General features: G+C 28.9%; 1 protein-coding gene across 50 annotated transcripts in view; it reads right to left on the bottom strand.

Annotated features, from left to right (window-relative positions):
• The window catches only part of LOC126747889 (zinc finger SWIM domain-containing protein 8 homolog), a 140,852-nt gene that overhangs the window by 41,034 nt on the left and 82,350 nt on the right, over positions 1-17,468 (bottom strand). For all 50 annotated transcript variants that reach the window (XM_050456803.1, XM_050456825.1, XM_050456828.1 and 47 more), the window contains exons 25-28: positions 14,484-14,607; positions 13,892-13,965; positions 13,690-13,774; positions 4,602-4,762 (exon numbers count right to left, since the gene is read on the bottom strand). In XM_050456803.1, coding sequence (XP_050312760.1) covers positions 4,602-4,762; positions 13,690-13,774; positions 13,892-13,965; positions 14,484-14,607 — 444 coding nt within the window. The remainder of the gene's footprint in view (positions 1-4,601; positions 4,763-13,689; positions 13,775-13,891; positions 13,966-14,483; positions 14,608-17,468) is intronic.

Below are 17,468 nucleotides of genomic sequence, written 5' to 3'. Positions count from 1 at the left end.
AAAATGTCAATATCTTGATTTTTAGTCAAGGGATTTTAATAATTTTTTTGAAAAATACTTGAAAAGCCTTTAGGTATCCTAGAAATCAATAATTACAAAATTCTATCCACTAGAACTAAAGATATTCAATTTCCAATAAGAGACAAATTATTTTTTCTCTTCCAGGCACTCTATTGAGAAACATGTCAATATCTTGATTTTTAGTCAAGGGATTTTAATAATTTTTTCAGAAAATACTTGAAAAGCCCTTAGGTATCCTAGAAATCAATAATTACAAAATTCTATCCACTAGAACTAAAGATATTCAATTTCCAATAAGAGACAAATTATTTTTTCTCTTCCAGGCACTCTATTGAGAAAAATGTCAATATCTTGATTTTTGGTCAAGGGATTTTAATAATTTTTTCAGAAAGTACTTGAAAAGCCTTTAGGTATCCTAGAAATCAAAAATTACAAAATTCTATTCACTAGAACTGAAGATATTCAATTTCCAATAAGAGACAAATTATTTAATCTCTTACAGGCACTCCAGTGAGAAAAATATCAATATCTTAATTTTTTGTCAAGGGATTTTAATGATTTTTTCAGAAAAATACTTAAAAAAACTTTAGAGTATCCTAGAAATCAAAAATTACAAGATTCTAACCACTAGAACTGAAGATATTCACTTGCCAATAAGAGACAAATTATTTTTTCTCTTCCAGGCACTCTATTAAGAAAAATGTCAATATCTTGATTTTTAGTCAAGGGATTTTAATAATTTTTTCGGAAAATACTTGAAAAGCCCTTAGGTATCCTAGAAATCAATAATTACAAGTTTCTAACCACTAGAACTCGAGATATTCACTTGCCAATAAGAGAAAAATTATTTTTTCTCTTCCAGGCACTCTATTGAGAAAAATGTCAATATCTTGATTTTTAGTCAATGGATTTTAATAATTTTTTCGGAAAATACTTGAAAAGCCCTTAGGTATCCTAGAAATCAATAATTACAAAATTCTAACCACTAGAACTTAAGATATTCACTTGCCAATAAGAGACAAATTATTTTTTCTCTTCCAGGCATTCCAGTGAGAAAAATGTCAATATATTGATTTTTAGTCAATGGATTTTAATGACTTTTTCAGAAAATACTTAAAAAAACTTCAGAGTATCCTAAGAATCAATAATTACAGGATTCTAACCACTAGAACTCAAGATATTCAATTTCCAATAAGAGACAAATTATTTTTTCTCTTCCAGGCACTCCAGTGAGAAAAATGTCAATATCTTGATTTTTAGTCAAGGGATTTTAATGATTTTTTCAGAAAAATACTTGAAAAGCCTTTAGGTATCCTAGAAATCAAAAATTACAAGATTCTAACCACTAGAACTGAAGATATTCACTTGCCAATAAGAGACAAATTATTTTTTCTCTTCCAGGCACTCTATTGATAAAAATGTCAATATCTTGATTTTTAGTCAAGGGATTTTAATAATTTTCTCGGAAAATACTTGAAAAGCCCTTAAGTATCCTAGAAATCAATAATTACAAAATTCTATTTACTAGAACTCAAGATATTCACTTGCCAATAAGAGACAAATTATTTTTTCTCTTCCAGGCACTCTATTGATAAAAATGTCAATATATTGATTTTTAATCAATGGATTTTAATGATTTTTTCAGAAAATACTTAAAAAAACTTTAGAGTATCCTAGAAATCAATAATTACAAGATTCAAACCACAAGAACTGAAGATATTCACTTGCCAATAAGAGACAAATTATTTTTTCTCTTCCAGGCACTCTATTGAGAAAAATGTCAATATCTTGATTTTTAGTCAATGGATTTTAATATTTTTTTCGGAAAATACTTGAAAAGCCTTTAGGTATCCTAGAAATCAATAATTACAAGATTCTAACCACTAGAACTGAAGATATTCACTTGCCAATAAGAGACAAATTATTTTTTCTCTTCCAGGCACTCTATTGATAAAAATGTCAATATCTTGATTTTTAGTCAAGGGATTTTAATAATTTTCTCGGAAAATACTTGAAAAGCCCTTAAGTATCCTAGAAATCAATAATTACAAAATTCTATTTACTAGAACTCAAGATATTCACTTGCCAATAAGAGACAAATTATTTTTTCTCTTCCAGGCACTCTATTGATAAAAATGTCAATATATTGATTTTTAATCAATGGATTTTAATGATTTTTTCAGAAAATACTTAAAAAAACTTTAGAGTATCCTAGAAATCAATAATTACAAGATTCAAACCACAAGAACTGAAGATATTCACTTGCCAATAAGAGACAAATTATTTTTTCTCTTCCAGGCACTCTATTGAGAAAAATGTCAATATCTTGATTTTTAGTCAATGGATTTTAATATTTTTTTCGGAAAATACTTGAAAAGCCTTTAGGTATCCTAGAAATCAATAATTACAAGATTCAAACCACAAGAACTAAAGATATTCAATTTCCAATAAGAGACAAATTATTTTATCTCTTACAGGCACTCTATTAAGAAAAATGTCAATATCTTGATTTTTAGTCAATGGATTTTAATTATTTTTTCAGAAAATACTTAAAAAAACTTTAGAGTATCCTAGAAATCAATAATTACAAGATTCAAATTACAAGAACTGAAGATATTCACTTGCCAATAAGAGACAAATTATTTTTTCTCTTCCAGGCACTCTATTGAGAAAAATGTCAATATCTTGATTTTTAGTCAATGGATTTTAATGATTTTTTCAGAAAATACTTAAAAAACTTCAGAGTATCCTAAGAATCAATAATTACAGGATTCTAACCACTAGAACTCAAGATATTCAATTTCCAATAAGAGACAAATTATTTTATCTCTTCCAGGCATTCCAGTGAGAAAAATGTCAATATTTTGATTTTTAGTCAATGGATTTTAAAAATTTTGTCAGAAAATACTTTAAAAGCCCTTAGGTATCCTATAAATCAATAATTACAAAATTCTATTTACTAGAACTCGAGATATTCACTTGCCAATAAGAGACAAATTATTTTTTCTCTTCCAGGCACTCTATTAAGAAAAATGTCAATATCTTGATTTTTAGTCAATGGATTTTAATGATTTTTTCAGAAAATACTTAAAAAACTTCAGAGTATCCTAAGAATCAATAATTACAGGATTCTAACCACTAGAACTCGAGATATTCACTTGCCAATAAGAGACAAATTATTTTTTCTCTTCCAGGCACTCTATTAAGAAAAATGTCAATATCTTGATTTTTAGTCAATGGATTTTAAAAATTTTGTCAGAAAATACTTGAAAAGCCCTTAGGTATCCTACAAATCAATAATTACAAAATTCTATTTACTAGAACTCAAGATATTCACTTGCCAATAAGAGAAAAATTATTTTTTCTCTTCCAGGCACTCTATTAAGAAAAATGTCAATATATTGATTTTTAGTCAATGGATTTTAATAATTTTTTCAGAAAATACTTGAAAAGTCCTTAGGTATCCTAGAAATCAATAATTACAAGATTCTAACCACTAGAACTGAAGATATTCACTTGCCAATAAGAGACAAATTATTTTTTCTCTTCCAGGCACTCTATTGAGAAAAATGTCAATATCTTAATTTTTAGTCAAGGGATTTTAATGATTTTTTCAGAAAAATACTTGAAAAGCCTTTAGGTATCCTAGAAATCAAAAATTACAAGATTCTAACCACTAGAACTGAAGATATTCACTTGCCAATAAGAGACAAATTATTTTTTCTCTTCCAGGCACTCCAGTGAGAAAAATGTCAATATTTTGATTTTTAGTCAATGGATTTTAATGATTTTTTCAGAAAATACTTAAAAAACTTCAGAGTATCCTAAGAATCAATAATTACAGGATTCTAACCACTAGAACTCAAGATATTCAATTTCCAATAAGAGACAAATTATTTTATCTCTTCCAGGCATTCCAGTGAGAAAAATGTCAATATCTTAATTTTTTGTCAAGGGCATTTAATAATTTTTAAAAGTGATTTTTCAGAAGACTTTCATAAAATATCTGAGCTGTTTAAAAACTAGATATGTAAATCCCGTGTCAATTTTTTTTAAACAGATTCGTATACGATATACGTACATTCTACAGTTGACAAATATACCGAAACCAAAAACTTACCAAAAAATCGTTGAATAAATATATATTTAACGACAATAATATATGATGTGTCGTTTGGCCTTGGACATCTTCAATTTCCATGTCAAAAATCCTTTAATGCCGCAGTGAATATCATTTATTTCTTTATTATTTTCAAATATGTACTTGAAGGTTGCGTATCTTTCCAAATATTCAATCAAGGCTATTACTAAAATTATGAATAACCTTTGAAGAGACCTATCTCGTAGATCATTAAATTCCCGTTAAGAATCCATATTGTGCTTTTCAATTCTTTTATTTGTTTCTTAGTCATAAAATTCCAAAATAAAAAAAAAATATTTTTTTTTAAACTAACTAAGTCTAATAGAAATAACCCTTTGATTTAAAGGATGCACTTAAATTAACGCTCGAGTTATCTTATGAGAATAACTTAAAAAATAATATTCGAAATATAATTATTAAAAAATGTTAAAGTACGCACCTGTTGAGTTGTAGTGGGGGGCGGTAGGGCGGCGTAGGCGGGAGCGGCCAGCGGTGGCGGGAAGGGCGGCATCGGTTGATTTCCCGGTTGTGGTGGGGGGTAAGGGAACTGGTACTGGACGTGCACGTGTTGAGCTGCCGGGGCTAACGATGGTATCGGACCTAAAGGAACCACCCTCTTTTCAATTAAGTCTCTTTTCTATATCATTATAAATAATAAAAATTAAGTCCTTTGCAATGGAAAGTTTGGTTACAGGGCGTCTCCAGTAGAAACTGTGACGATAGGAATTGAGTGGCCGGCAAGGTCACCCGATCTAACCTCATTAGATTTTTTTTAATGAAGTCCAAAGTTTATGTGAATATACCAAATAATGGTAGTTATTCATCGACTTCAAAAATGCACTGAAGTAAATGGACAACAAACTAAACATCAGTTTCATTAGTTTATTATTTATTTATTATATTATATTTATTAAATAATATAATAATAATTTATATTTATTAAATTTACTAATTGGAAATTGGCTTTCTTGCAAAATTTAAATCAATTTTGTAATTAATAGACTGATATTGTAGAAGCAAACCAATTGAATTCCTCCTTAAATATTATAAGGTTATCGTAATTATCTAACATTTTTTTATTAAATTTTTATTTTAATTAAATGCAAGTGACACTGTACTTGTCATCCTTTTTTTTTTGAGTTATTTTCATTTTTTTTTATTATTTAAGTTAAATAAGGAACCTTTTATAGAAGGTATGGATAAATTGAATGTAGTTCATTCATGGGGTCTTCAAAGAAAAATTATGAATTATTATTATCGTTAAACAAGGACATCGACTTGACTGGAACAGAGTGAATAATGGATACCAGGCAGTATCAATTATTATTTTTAATTTTTTGTAGGAAGTAGATAGGAACTTCACACTGACTGTAAAAAAATTAATAATCGTTCGATTCCAGGCAGTTTAATTTTGATGTGGTTGATGAGGATATTTTTTATACATCAAAAAGTAGTTTTCTTAAAAAAACTTAATTAATTTTACACATTTTTTCATATTTAATTTTTAACTCTGCAAATATTTAGTTTTTTAATTTTTTTATAGAAACACTTTTTGTTCTAAATACCCTGTCCATTAATCCAACTTTCATGAAAATCGGTGAAAAATTGAGGAATTTATACCTGTTTTTCCACTTGGGAGTCCTATTAATTTTACCCATTTTTTCATATTTAATTGTTTTACTCTGAAAATATTTAGTTTATCAAATTTTTGATAGATACACTTTTGGTTCTAAATCAAAAACCCTGTCCATTAATCCAACTTTCATGAAAATCGGTGAAAAATTGAGGGAATTATACCTGTTTTTCATTTAAATGCTATGTATAACCTTTTGTGTAAGATTTTATTTATTTGTATTTTATTTGACCCCTTTTATTTTGTTAACATTATGGTACCGTTGACCTCCTTGACTTACATTTCAAAAATCGAAAACATTAACTTGAAAAAGAACGAGATAGAGCCACTAACGTTACGAAGCACAATAACCGATCACCTCGTCATTTTTCTTTCTCTAAATCTGAAATAATTGATAGGACGGTCATTAAATTAATTAAATTTTAATTTAATTAAAATAAACGAAGACTTGGAGACAGAAACATGGGCAGAAATTATAGGGTTGATGAAGCCTATTATAAATAAATTTAAAAAAAAAACGCCACATCTATAAAAATTGGAAAAGAAAGCCTTGGATTACTTAGGGAGTAATAAATTCCGTAATTCAGAGAGACAAAATGAAAAAAACATAAAACCTATTCATAATTCTCGTTATATATAGATTTAGAAACTTTATAAATAAAATTATTAAAACAGCAAATAAAAATTAATTATTTATTTATTACTGGTGATAATGAAGTGAGTGAAACGTTTAATGACTTTTTTTATTAATATAGGAAGATCCATTCAAGATAACGTTGACACAAATTAAAATTTTAGGTATGTAAATAACTTGAATGCCGACTCTGTTTTTCTGTAAATAACCAACTTTGAAAAACATAGAAATTCATTGAATGGGGAAAATTACGACAGTTTAAATTTTAAAACCTTCATTACGTTTAACTAAGCAATCCTTTAGCACTTTGATTGTGTTTATGGACTTAACAAAGGCTTTCGACACAGTTTCTCATAAAATACCTGAAAACCTGTTGCTGAATGCTAAATTATGAAATCTGTTATTACCTGCGTTTTGACATTTACATATTTCAAATTATTTGCAAAATTTTGGATAACTTTGTTGCTGTTATAGATAGAAAGTTGATTCAAAGACTGAAATGTGCTCCAAGTGAAATAGTACATTTTCTGTTACTATAAAAAAATCGAAAAAATCCACGGTTTTTTAGAAACAGCCAAATTTGTAATTTTTGCCATTTTCATATTTCAAGTTAATTGCAAAATTTTTTATAACTTTGTTGCTATTATAGATAGAAAGTTGATTTAAAGACTGAAATGTGCTCCAAGTGAAACAGTATATTTTCAATTACTACAAAAAAATCGAAAAAATCAACGGTTTTTTAGAAAAAGCCAAATTTATGATTTTTGCCATTTTTACGTTTTCAATTAATTGCAAAATTTGGGATAACTTTGTTGCTATAATAGATAGAAAGTTGATTCAAAAACTGAAATGTGCTCCGAATGAATCAGTACATTTTCAATTAGTACAAAAAAATCTAAAAATTCAACGGTTTTCTAGAAAAAGCCAAATTTATGATTTTTGCCATTTTTACGTTTTCAATTAATTGCAAAATTTGGGATAACTTCGTTGCTATTATAGATAGAAAGTTGATTCAAAGACTGAAATGTGCTCCAAGTGAATCAGTACATTTTCAATTACTACAAAAAAAATCGAAAAAATCAACGGTTTTTAAGAAAAAGGCAAATTTGTGATTTTTGCCAGTTTCACATTTTCAATTAACTCCAAAATTTGAGGTAACTTCTTTGCTAATATAGATAGAAAGTTGATTCAAAAACTGAAATATGCTCCAAGTGAATCAGTACATTTTCAATTACTACAAAAAAATCGAAAAAATCAACGATTTTTTAGAAAAAGCCAAATTTATGATTTTTGCCATTTTTACATTTTCAACTAATTGCAAAATTTTGGATAACTTTGTTGCTATTATAGATAGAAAGTTGATTCAAAAAATGAAATGTTCTCCAAGTGAAACAGTACGTTTTTAATTACTACAAAAAAATCGAAAAAATCAACGGTTTTTTAAAAAAAGCCAAATTTATAATGTTTGCCATTTTTACATTTTCAATTAATTCCAAAATTAGGGATAACTTTGTTGCTATTATAGATAGATAGTTGATTCAAAAAATGAAATGTTCTCCAAGTGAAACAGTACATTTTCAATTGCTACAAAAAATCGAAAAAATCAACGGTTTTTTAGAAAATGCCAAATTTATGATTTTTGCCGTTTTTACATTATCAATTAATTGCAAATTTGGGATAACTTTGTTGCTATTATAGATAGAAAGTTGATTCAAAGACTGAAATGTGCTCCAAGTGAAACATTATATTTTCAATTACTACAAAGAAATCGAAAAAATTAACGGTTTTTTAGAAAAAGCTAAATTTATGATTTTTGCCATTTTTACATTATCAATTAATTGCAAAATTTAGGATAACTTTGTTGCTATTATAGATAGAAAGTTGATTCAAAGACTGAAATGTGCTCCGAGTGAATCAGTACATTTTCAATTACTACAAAAAAATCGAAAAAAGCAACGGTTTTTTAGAAAAAGCCAAAGTTATGATTTTTGCCATTTTTACATTTTTATTAATTGCAAAATTGAGGATAACTTTGTTGCTATTATAGATAGAAAGTTGATTTAAAAAATGAAATGTTCTCCAAGTGAATCAGTACATTTTCAATTACTACAAAAAAATCGAAAAAATCAACGGTTTTTTAGAAAAAGCCAAATTTATGATTTTTGCCATTTTTACATTTTCAATTAAATCCAAAATTTGGGATAACTTTGTTGCTATTATAGATAGAAAGTTGATTCAAAGACTGAAATGTGCTCCAAGTGAATCAGTACATTTTCAATGACTACAAAAAAATCGAAAAAATTAACGGTTTTTTAGAAAAAGCCAAATTTATGATTTTTGCCATTTTTACATTTTCAATTAATTGCAAAATTTCGGATAACTTCTTTGCTGTTATAGATAGAAACTTGATTCAAAGACTGAAATGTGCTCCGAGTGAATCAGTACATTTTCAATTACTACAAAAAAATCGAAAAAATCAACAGTTTTTTAGAAAAAGCCAAATTTATGATTATTACCATTTTTACATTTTCAATTAATTGCAAAATTTGGGATAACTTTGTTGCTGTTATAGATAGAAAGTTGATTCAAAGACTAAAATGTGCTCCAAGTGAAACAGTACATTTTCAATTACTACAAAAAAATCGAAAAAATCAACGGTTTTTTAGAAAAAGCCAAATTTATGATTTTTGCCATTTTTACATTTTCAATTAATTCCAAAATTTGGGATAACTTTGTTGCTATTATAGATAGAAAGTTGATTCAAAGACTGAAATATGCTCCCAGTGAATCAGTACATTTTCAATGACTACAAAAAAATCGAAAAAATTAACGGTTTTTTAGAAAAAGCCAAATTTATGATTTTTGGCATTTTTACATTTTCAATTAATTGCAAATTTGGGATAACTTCTTTGCTATTACAGATAGAAAGTTGATTCAAAGACTGAAATATGCTCCCAGTGAATCAGTACATTTTCAATTACTACAAAAAAATCGAAAAAATCAACGGTTTTTTAGAAAAAACCAAATTTATGATTTTTGCCATTTTTACATTTTCAATTAATTGCAAAATTTGGGATAACTTTGTTGCTATTATAGATAGAAAGTTGATTCAAAGACTGAAATGTGCTCAAAGTGAATCAGTACATTTTCAATTACAGTACAACTTCTCTAGTTCGGACACTCGCTGATTCGGACACTCCAGTAATCCGGCGTTCCTAGGTGTCGGGATATTTTACCTCTGTAGTCCGGATAAAGGAATGTTTTCAATACGAATCGATTATAAACGGATTTTTCCTTTTTAAACTTGTCAAAACCAATATTGTTAGCAACCTAATGGGTTTGGCGCCTTTGGCGGTCAGTTATCGTTTAGTTACCGTGCGTCGTGTGTCAATGTGTTATTAAAAAAAAAATGGCGCCAAATAAACGACCGCATAACACAGTTACTCTTGCGGAGAAATGTAAAATATTAGATTTTCTTGATAAGGTGGGAAGCATACGCAGGGTGGCTGAGAAATTTAATGTACCAAAATCAACTGTAAGTGATATAAAGAAAAACAAAACTAAAATAAGAAGATTTGTGTCGGAGTCATTCAGTGGAGCAGGTATGTATGATTTAATTTTTATTGTAGGTAATGTTATTATGAAACATATTTTTATCTTTTCAGGTAAAAGGCAGGTTATCCGAAAGGGAGAACATCCCGAAGTTGAAGCTGCTTTATATAAGTGGTTTCTACAGCAGCGTAGTGCTCATGTACCTGTTTCTTCTGATATCTTACGAACGAAAGCTAAACAATTTTATGAAAGAATAACTGGGAAGAGTGATTTTTTAGCGAGTTCAGGTTGGCTTGACAAATTTAAGAAAAGGCACGGAATACGCTTTCTTAAAGTGTGTGGTGAAAAACTTTCCAGTGATGTAAGTGCTATAGTACCTTTTCAAGAAAAATTTCTAGCTGTGGTTAATGAAATGAAGCTAAGTCGTGACCAAGTTTATAATGCTGATGAATCAGCGGCCTTTTGGAGAGCCTTGCCGGACACTACATGGGTTCATAGTCAGGAACAATCAGCACCAGGGCGAAAAATATCTAAAGATCGCGTAACATTCATGCCCTGTTGCAATGCGGCTGGAACTCATAAGTTACCCCTTTTAGTTCTTGGAAAATCCGCAAATCCAAGGGCATTTAAGAATGCTACTTTACCTGTTAAATACAAGGCAACCAGCAAAGGTTGGATGACCAGGACATTGTTCTTCGAATGGTTTAAGACTTGCTTTATACCAGACGTCAAACGTTTTTTATCGGATGTTAACCGACCTCATAAAGCATTATTACTTGTAGATAATGCTCCATCTCATCCACCTGAGACAGAAATAAATTTCGATCCTGATTTCAGAGTCATGTTTTTGCCGCCCAACTGCACAGCAGTTTTACAGCCAATGGATCAAAACTTAATCCAAAACATAAAAGTAGCATATAGAAAGAGGCTACTAAATCACATTATCGCTCACGAAGGTGACGATTTAGTTACAGTTTTAAAGCAATTTAATTTAAAAGATGCACTTGTTAATCTAGATATTGCTTGGAAGTTGATATCTGAAAAAAATATCCAAAAAAGTTGGATAGCATTATGGCCGAACCAAAGAACTGATGCAGAAGAAGAGGAATCTGATGAAGAAAACATTCCACTTTCAGAACTTCAAAGACGACTTTGTCAAATAAACGAGGAAGATTTAAAAACCATTACCGCTTCCTTGCTTGTGATAGATCCTGAAAACAGTTTGAATCGGGAAGAAATTGTTGAATGGGCTTTAGGCAAAAATGAAGTCATTGTTGATTTGACTGAAGAGGAGGTAATAGGTGATGCGCTAAAATCTAAGGATGCAGAGAGCAATGATTTAGATGGAGATACTGAGATTATTGCCACTAAAGTGAAACACAGCGATGCTGTGAAAGCATTAACATTGGGAATTCAGTGGGCTGAAGAAAACTACTTACCAATGCACGAAATATTGCTTTTAAAGAACGTCAAAGAGAAAGCGACTGAATTAGCAAGCTCTAAGGCAGTTCAGAAAAAAATTGATAGTTTTTTCAAAGCCATTTAAACTTGCACTTTTTTGTCTTGTATTTGTAATTTATGTTTTGTCCTACATAATGTATTTTTATTTCTAGTTACATATATGTTTGTGTACCTGCGTGTACAACATGTGTATGTATATGTTTACTTATTATGTATGTTATAATTTTAAATATAAACATAATTTTCTTTTTTAATTAGGGTACAATGATTTATTTATACCTAAAAAAAGCTAGTATGTGGATAGTATATTAAAATAAAACTTTTGAAATAATAATCCAGTTATCCGGACACCTCGCTACTCCGGCGCTGCTTGGAACGATATGTGTCCGGATTATCGAAGTTGTACTGTACTACAAAAAAATCGAAAAAAGCAACGGTTTTTTAGAAAAAGCCAAATTTATGATTTTTGCCATTTTTACATTATCAATTAATTGCAAAATTTTGGATAACTTTGTTGCTATTATAGATAGAAAGTTGATTCAAAAAATGAAATGTTCTCAGTGAATCAGTACATTTTCAATTACTACAAAAAAATCGAAAAAATTAACGGTTTTTTAGAAAAAGCCAAATTTATGATTTTTGGCATTTTTACATTTTCAATTAATTGCAAATTTGGGATAACTTCTTTGCTATTACAGATAGAAAGTTGATTCAAAGACTGAAATATGCTCCCAGTGAATCAGTACATTTTCAATTACTACAAAAAAATCGAAAAAATCAACGGTTTTTTAGAAAAAGCCAAATTTATGATTTTTGCCATTTTTACATTTTCAATTAATTGCAAAATTTGGGATAACTTTGTTGCTATTATAGATAGAAAGTTGATTCAAAGACTGAAATGTGCTCAAAGTGAATCAGTACATTTTCAATTACTACAAAAAAATCGAAAAAAGCAACGGTTTTTTAGAAAAAGCCAAATTTATAATTTTTGCCATTTTTACATTTTCAATTAATTGCAAAATTTGGCATAACTTTGTTGCTGTTATAGATAGAAAGTTGATTCAAAGACTGAAATGTGCTCCAAGTGAAACAGTACATTTTCAATGACTACAAAAAAATCGAAAAAGTCAACGGTTTTTCAGAAAAAGCCAAATTTATGGTTTTTGCCATTTTTACATTTTCAATTAATTGCAAAATTTGGGATAACTTTGTTGCTATTATAGATAGAAAGTTGATTCAAAAACTGAAATGTGCTCCGAGTGAATCAGTACATTTTCAATTACTACAAAAAACTCGAAAAAATCAACAGTTTTTTAGAAAAAGCCAAATTTATGATTTTTGCCATTTTAACATTTTCAATTAATTCCAAAATTTCGGATAACTTCTTTGCTATTACAGATAGAAACTTGATTCAAAGACTGAAATGTGCTCCAAGTGAATCAGTACATTTTCAATTACTACAAAAAAATCGAAAAAATCAACGGTTTTTTAGAAAAAGCCAAATTTATAATTTTTGCCATTTTTACATTTTCAATTAATTGCAAAATTTGGCATAACTTTGTTGCTGTTATAGATAGAAAGTTGATTCAAAGACTGAAATGTGCTCCAAGTGAAACAGTACATTTTCAATGACTACAAAAAAATCGAAAAAGTCAACGGTTTTTCAGAAAAAGCCAAATTTATGGTTTTTGCCATTTTTACATTTTCAATTAATTGCAAAATTTGGGATAACTTTGTTGCTATTATAGATAGAAAGTTGATTCAAAAACTGAAATGTGCTCCGAGTGAATCAGTACATTTTCAATTACTACAAAAAACTCGAAAAAATCAACAGTTTTTTAGAAACAGCCAAATTTATGATTTTTGCCATTTTAACATTTTCAATTAATTCCAAAATTTCGGATAACTTCTTTGCTATTACAGATAGAAACTTGATTCAAAGACTGAAATGTGCTCCAAGTGAATCAGTACATTTTCAATTACTACAAAAAAATCGAAAAAATCAACGGTTTTTTAGAGAAAGCCAAATTTATGATTTTTGCCATTTTTACATTTTCAATTAATTGCAAATTTGGGATAACTTCTTCGCTATTACAGATAGAAAGTTGATTCAAAGACCGAAATGTGCTCCAAGTGAATCAGTACATTTTCAATTACTACAAAAAAATCGAAAAAATCAAAGTCTTTCGACACAATTTCTCATAAAATATCAGTTGCCGAATGCTAAATTATGAAATCTGTTATTACCTGCGTATCCCATGGGGGTTCCCGTAGGATGAGCCGGTAAGAAGTTGTAATGGCTCAAGTACATGCCGACAGGGGGAGCCCCATGCTGCAATAAAACATTAAGATATAATAAATAAAATCACAAAAAATTCCGAGAGAGATATCCGAGTTTCAATATTAAATCAATAATAAAAAAAATAAAAATAAAACACTGGAAACTTACTTGATATGGTGGAGGGGCGGTCGTAACCACCACCGGGGTTGCCGTTGCTGCTCCGTCGCCAGATACGGGCGGTTCTGTAGGAAGCAAATTGTAATTAAGGTACATTTTGAGAAAAACTCTTCATTTATCCAAGAAAAATTAATATTTTTATAATAGTTGTACCAACATCTAGGACTAACCAATCATCTTTAAAGAGCACAATTTTTATTAAATAAAGGGGGATTAAGATTTTCGTAGTAGAACATTGGCGGTACTGTAATGTGAACAAGTTGTTTAGCTGATAGCTTCATTTGACGATTTTTGGTTGAGACAATATAATAACTTCCTTCCAGGATAACTTAAAAACTATTCCAGGCATTTTTATAAAATATTCGCTAAAAGTTACTTGGTTTCTTAATAAACATTTTCATATATGAAAGTCTATTGTACCTCAACAAGTTTCTGAGTTAGAAGCAGTTATATGTGCCATAATCTAAGACCACTGGAACAATTTTTCAGTTATTTTTCAGCTAGATTATAGAGGAATTATCAAGGATAGAACTTAATGTATACTTCAGGACAAGGTCTGTATTTTTTAAATTATTTAACTTACCTATTAAGGCGACTAATTGTGCATGGGGATCTATTAAAGAATCGTGAACAGGCAGATCGGCATCGATGAGTTGCTCCCCACCGGGCGTATGTCGAATGTACAATTCGTACCAGTATTTCGCCACCTGTCAGTTAATTATTATTTTAAATTAACAGGAATGTATCGTATCGAAAAACACACACAAAAAAGTCAAAGTTTTACTGTCTCAATCGGGCCTTACTGAAACCATTAATGTTTTGTAAATATGTGATTTGTTACGGTCTGAAGATGCTTAAAAGCGCGCGAAACGCGCATGTAAATGAAGAACAAAGAGAAATAACAATAAATATAACGTGCTAAAGTGGTTGAGAAAGTTGTATTGCAATAGTTGTGTTAGTGTACGATATTTTTTTGGGAGACTTTCTGTATCAGATTATCAACTTTTCTGCTCGAAATACGAAAGTAGATTTACTTGATATACTTGTATTTATATTAAGTATTTTTTACCTTCCTAAAGATACCAAACAATTACGATTATCTTCTGACTAGTATGCACTCTATCATACTCAAAAAAGTATCTGGAAGTGCAATATAAAGTAAATCATTATCCTGTTTTATAAGGAGTAAATTTGCAACAACTTAAAATTATTAACAATCAACGGTTTTTGAGAAAAAGCCAAATTTGTAATTTTTGCCATTTTCATATTTCAAATTAGTTACAAAATTCGGGATAACTTTGTTGCGATTATAGATAGAAACCTAATTCAAAGACTAAAATGTGCTCCATGTAAAACAGTACGTTTTCTGTTACTACAAAAATATCGAGAAAATCAACGGTTTTTGAGAAAAAGCCAAATTTGTAATTTTTTGCAATTTTCATATTGCAAATTAATTGCAAAATTTGGGATAACTTTGTTGCTATTATAGATAGAAACCTAATTCAAAAACTAAAATGTGCTCCATGTAAAACAGTGCGTTTTCTGTTACTACAAAAATATCGAGAAAATCAACGGTTTTTGAGAAAAAGCCAAATTTGTAATTTTTGTCATTTTCATATTTCAAATTAAATGCAAAATTTGGGATAACTTTTTTGCTGTTATAGATAGAAACTTGATTCAAAGACTGAAATATTCTCCAAGTGAATCAGTACGTTTTCTGTTACTACAAAAATATCGAGAAAATCAACGGTTTTTGAGAAAAAGCCAAATTTGTAATTTTTGCCATTTTCATATTTCAAATTAATTGCAAAATTTGGGATAACTTTGTTGCTGTTATAGATAGAAAGTTGATTCAAAAACTGAAATATTCTCCAAGTGAAATAGTACGTTTTCTGTCACTACAAAAATAACGAAAAAATCAATGATTTCTGAAAAAAATCAAATTCGTGTTTTTTCATTTTTTACATTTCAGATTAATTGCAAAATTTGGGATAACTTTGTTGCTATTATAGATAGAAACCTAATTCAAAGACTAAAATGTGCTCCATGTAAAACAGTACGTTTTCTGTTACTACAAAAATATCGAGAAAATCAACGGTTTTTGAAAAAAAGCCAAATTTGTAATTTTTGCCATTTTCATATTTCAAATTAATTGCAAAATTTGGGATAACTTTGTTGCTATTATAGATAGAAAGTTGATTCAAAAACTAAAATATGCTCCACGTGAAATAATACATTTTCTGTTACTACAAAAATATCGAGAAAATCAACGGTTTTTGAGAGAAAGTCAAATTTGTGATTTTTGCATTTTTTATATTTCCAAATAACTCCCAAATTTGGGATAACTTCTTTGCTAATATAGCTAGAAACTTGATTCAAAGACTGAAATGTTCCTCAAGTGAAACAGTACGTTTTCTGTTACTACAAAAAAATCGAAAAAATCAATAGTTTCTGAGAAAAAATCAAATTCGTGTTTTTTTCATTTTTTACATTTCAAATTAATTCCACAATTTGGGATAACTTCTTTGCTATTATAGATAAAAACTTGATTCAAAGACTAAAATGTGCTCCAGGTAAAACAGTACGTTTTCTGTTACTACAAAAATATCGAGAAAATCAACGGTTTTTAAGAAAAAGCCAAATTTGTAATTTTTTGCAATTTTCATATTTCAAATTAATTGCAAAATTTGGGATAACTTTGTTGCTATTATAGATAGAAAGTTGAATCAAAAACTGAAATATACTCCAAGTGAAACAGTACATTTGCTGTTACTACAAAAATATCGAGAAAATCAACGGTTTTTGAGAAAAAGTCAAATTTGTAATTTTTGCCATTTTCATATTTCAAATTAATTGCAAAATTTGGGATAACTTTGTTGCTGTTATAGATAGAGAGTTGATTCAAAAACTGAAATATTCTCCAAGTGAAATAGTACATTTTCTGTCACTACAAAAATATCAAGAAAATCAACGGTTTTTGAAAAAAAAGCCAAATTTGCCATTTTTGCCATTTTCATATTTCAAATTAATTGCAAAATTTGGGATAACTTTTTTGCTATTATAGATAGAAACTTGATTCAAAGACTAAAATGTGCTCCATGTAAAACAGTACGTTTTCTGTTACTACAAAAATATCGAGAAAATCCACGGTTTTTGAGGAAAAGCCAAATTTGTAATTTTTGCCATTTTCATATTTCAAATTAATTGCAAAATTTGGGATAACTTTGTTGCTATTATAGATAGCAAGTTGATTCAAAGACTGAAATGTGCTCCTAGTAAAACAGTACACTTTTTCTAACTATAAAAAAATTATCTGGAAGTACCATATAAAGTAAATCGTTGACATTCCATGACTTTCTGGATTTCAACAACTTTCGAACTTCTCAAACGTCTAATGTTCATAAAGTTACTGATTCAACTGATTTTAAACTCGAAAAATGTCAAATGTACTCTTTAGCAAAGATTTTCCTAATTCAAAGTTCGTTAAATGCGAATATTGGAGTCACTATTCACACTATTATACCAGATTACCAACATTTTTTATAAAAATCGTCCTGTCGTATTTTAT

Source organism: Anthonomus grandis, chromosome 20 (assembly GCF_022605725.1).
Source record: "Anthonomus grandis grandis chromosome 20, icAntGran1.3, whole genome shotgun sequence".
In the NCBI taxonomy this organism is placed as follows: Eukaryota; Metazoa; Arthropoda; class Insecta; order Coleoptera; family Curculionidae; genus Anthonomus; species Anthonomus grandis.
Note: the sequence above shows the minus strand (reverse complement) of the source record. Positions and strands in the feature narration are given on the sequence as shown.